General features: G+C 39.9%; 1 protein-coding gene across 1 annotated transcript; it reads right to left on the bottom strand.

The window, feature by feature from the left end:
• Positions 1-2,869: 2,869 nt before the first annotated feature.
• LOC149835503 (uncharacterized) lies at positions 2,870-3,223 on the bottom strand. The gene has a single exon (XM_090010554.1). It carries the CDS (start codon positions 3,208-3,210, stop codon positions 3,016-3,018), a length of 195 nt encoding a protein of 64 aa, XP_089866680.1. The 5' UTR covers positions 3,211-3,223; the 3' UTR covers positions 2,870-3,015.
• Between the last annotated feature and the right edge of the window lie 967 nt (positions 3,224-4,190).

Genomic DNA, 4,190 nt, shown 5'->3' with positions numbered 1-4,190 from the left:
GTTTGGATTGCCGTTCATTCTTCACATGGATCAACAGCATCCAAGGCACTTATGACATGAGGGTAATCCACCAGATCTTGCCTCCATAATTTGAAGCATAATCTTAGGGTACGTACCTTGGATTTGATGAGATCATCATAAATTTATGAGATAAAAAGAAAAGTGCCACAGATTTGACATCCGACGGGGAGGGGTCGGACCTCAAATCTTCAGATCTGAAGAGATCTCTCGGTTATGAGATTGGAGGAGGCATTCAAATGCACCTTTCGTGTCAATTTGGAGGAATGCTATTGGTGAAAATGAATAATTTAAAAAAGTTGACATAGATTTAACATCGATTTGTTTTTTTATTTTTTTGGATTTATAACTCCGCACAGAAGACCTGATTGTCTCAGCCTGCCATACCTACAGTCAAATCATCGTGCCGGCAATGTAGAACTCTCAGAGTCTAGGACCCCTAGACTCCGGGGCCTACGCTACGCATAACATTGACTTGTTGACTAAAAGATATTCGTCAAAGTATGCGTGCCATCACGTGTCTGTGTGAAGGCTTAACGTCTTGGAATCTTTGGCCAAAGTCCAGTATTGAGCTTGATTTTTATCTCAACAGCACAACATTAGTAAAGACATCCAAATCAACTTGACCTGACTGGTGAGGGTGAGAAAGCGAAACATTTACCAAGAAATTTGCCATTTTGTACATACATACCAAGAGCATCAATTTTCAGGTCTAATGGTCCAAGAGTCTTATGAAAATGCATTAAAAAGCCTACAAACCATGACTTGTGAGGTGTTGCGATCTTCAAAAGATCTGGTTTTGATATCTGATTCCCATGAGGTAGATGTCATGAATTTCATTCAGGAAATTATAGGGGTGGAACTTGGAAGTCAAGCAAGCCTGACCTGACCGCTGGAGTCAAGTTATGTTTGGTCAGGTTGTTTGATGAACCACATTGGTTCGGGTACCAGACTCCATTGAAGCTTACTCTTCACCCCTACTTGGAACCCGGACTGTTTATTTTTCAGGCCGAGATTAGGCCTGACACCTATGACCTATCCAAACTCCGCTGGTAGTCGGGTACCCGAACCAATGTGGTTCATCAAACAATACCGTCAGAGGTGCATTGGATTCTGTTCATCCATGAGATGAACGGTAACCCAAACACCACAAATTTTCCTTGTTTTTCAGCTGTTCATTTTTTGTGCCTTAGATGCAAAATGAAAATTTTTGACAGGCTCATCTGATAGGTAAGCTATCCAACATGGTGTTTGGGTTGCCGTGCATCCAAGGCAAGGTGCCTCTGACCTGACCCTGCTCGGTTCACACCTCCCCTAGAGGAAAGAGGGAGAATCAGGTGCAATGCAATTGCTGCGGCCATTGATCACCCTTTACTTACAGTATACAGCTTAGGCTTAAAAATAAAAGGTGCTAAAAGTGAACTACCCTTTACGAGAGATCACTTTCCCTTCACTTTCAATGAAAAGTTACTTTCTTTGGGGCGCATTTGAAAGCAAAAAATCTCTCTTTAAGAAAAGAAAATTTTGCTCGTAAGAAGTTTTGATATGATACTTATTCTAAAATGAAAATTCTTCACTTGTTTAAATAGCATGAGAAAAATAAAATAAAAAATCTTAAAAAAATAAGAGAGAAAAGGAGAGGGTGGTGGTTGTGGTGGAGCTTATCAGACGTAGTTTATCGAGAGGTGGGTGATAGTAGTGGTGGTAGTGAGATGGATAGTGATGGTGATGGTTAGCGGTGGTGGTGATGAGACGAGTCGCACCATTTTCTCTTGAGGAACACTAGGTGAAGAACTGTTTCCTATAAAAAAATGTACTTTGTAGAAAAACTTTTTCAAAAAAAAAAAAAACTCTCAATTTTAGAAGGGACTGTACAGTTTTCCCACCTTGTATTACTTTTCTTACATCTTTTTCTCTTTCAAATGTGCCCTTTGGGAGTAGGGATACAAGGAACGCCCATCAGTAATTGGCCTGAGCACCCATCCGGCCACTCGACCTTTCTTCCTTCAAAAGTGGTGGAACATGCCTCTGCTAAGACAAGTAACCCTTACCACCGAGGTAGTATCCCATGTGGCAAGCGGGGTCCTGTGCCAAGATGAAGGCCCAGATTCAAATCCCTCTGCCACATGAGGCTTAAGAGATATCTGGTAGGGGTCTGCATAACCCCTGCTTGCCTTTCAAACAAAAAATAAAAGGACAAGTACCTCTTACTATAGGGCAAAGAAAACCATCATAACGCCTTATCTCAACTACATGGGGTCGGCTGATAGAGCAAAGAAAACGCTACTCGAAATATATAGAACGGAATAGAATGAGATAAACGCTCCTGTGCGTAACAGAAATGCCATTTAGATCCTCTAAAGAATACATTATAAAAAAAATGGGGGTTAAAGGAATCAAGTTATCTGCTTTATAATTTATACAGGGTTTAAGCAAGGATGACTGGGGACTGAGGTGCAGAGAAATATTTTTCTTTCTCAGAATATGCACTGTTTTTGCAAGGACGTGATCCTTTGCTCTTATTTTCTCAGTTTGCATAGATTCTTCATCTTTGAGTTAGCTTATCGTAAAGAAGAAAAAACCACCAAGAACGAAACGTTTGGAGCGCGTTTGGCGCCCAGGAGAAGTTCCGCAGAGAAAAAGTCGCGACGCCCCCTATTTTTTGCTAGAAACTTCCCCCGAAACGCGTAGGGAGGTTTTATCCATGTTTGCTGTTGAGATTATTTTCTTGCTCCCCTTTGAAAAGAACTATCCAACTTCTCTTCGTTTCTATCCATCAGAAAAAAAAGTAGAGCACAGGCAACAGATATTTTTGTGCTTTTATTCGGAGAGAGAGAGAGAGAGAGAGAGATTTCGCATATATATTTGTAGGATTAGCCCTTGTATAGTTTTCAAAGGAAAGGAACACCCAGCTATATATGCATATACAAATGCCATTACCATAGAAAAGAAAAACAGTAGGGGCGATTATTTACTCACGCCTTCCTTCTTCATTGATCATAAGCTCTTCTTTCCCGGCTGATCAGCAACCTTGAGGGTCTTGTCGATGAGCTGCTTCGCTCGCCTGCTCCTAATCTCCACCTTCATGCTCGAACTCTTGTCCATCTTAACGTATGGCTTCTTCCTCCTCGGCCTCAAAGCCTTCACCTTCGACTTTATGGACTCCACCAACTCCTCCAGTTGGATCCCCATCTCTCTATCTCTCTCTCTCTCTCTCTCTCGTATAAATATCAACCGTCTTATCATCTACCTAACACCTTGTTTGGGCTTAATTCCAATATGATGGTTTTTGTGGCTCTGATCTTTGAGCACATGTGGCCACCATCTGCAGATACAGTGTTGCTTCCCCGCACCATGAAAAGCGTGAACATGGACTTGCATTTATTGTCCACAAGAGGGGCCAACCATACGCAGAATTCAATTTCCAACCCTCATTTTGACAGCCTTCACTGGCTACAACCTACCAACTTTATTAGTGGGAATTAATGGTGAGTCCACGCCAGCTTGTACTAGCACAGTGTCCAATATCGGCGATATTTTGAAAACATCGCCGAAATTGTAATACTTTGATCGCGAGTTTTTTTGGGGGAAATACCGCGTTATTATTATTTCTTTGAGAATAACTTGGTTTTGTCAACAATATTTATATTTATATAAGCGTATCTAAGAATTTTGGATTATTTAGTTTTGCCTGATATTTTCAGATAAAAACCATGAGATAAACAAGATATGTCATTTTCTCATGACAATAATCTGGTTGTAGTTAATTTTAATGTTGTCAGTATCGGTATGGGCCTTCAATCGTTGTGCCACCGATTCAGCTGTATCGAAAAACCATTAAATTTTAAAATAACATTAACAAAGTATTTTTAGTATTTTTTTATATTTATTAAAAAAATAGCCGATTCAGGCCTCCAGGTTAATTTATCTTTTACTAATTAATCTAAACTTTGTGGTGTTATGTCCAGTGAAACATGTAATTTATATTGTTTTAATACAGAAAAAACAAGTCAGGTTTGGCTAACTTGAATCAAGATATGCGCATGCACCTGAATCTTTTTCATGGCCTATCAAACAAAAAAAATGGTAAAAATCAATCACACAAAATCATTGTTAAGTAAATAGAATTAAATATCATGACGAGTTGGGTTTTTCCGAGCAAAACTTTGGCA

The sequence above is a fragment of the Nuphar pumila genome, chromosome 6, assembly GCF_984573655.1.
Source record: "Nuphar pumila chromosome 6, dmNupPumi1.hap1.1, whole genome shotgun sequence".
Lineage (NCBI taxonomy): Eukaryota > Viridiplantae > Streptophyta > Magnoliopsida > Nymphaeales > Nymphaeaceae > Nuphar > Nuphar pumila.
This window is presented reverse-complemented; position numbering and strand designations above follow the sequence as displayed.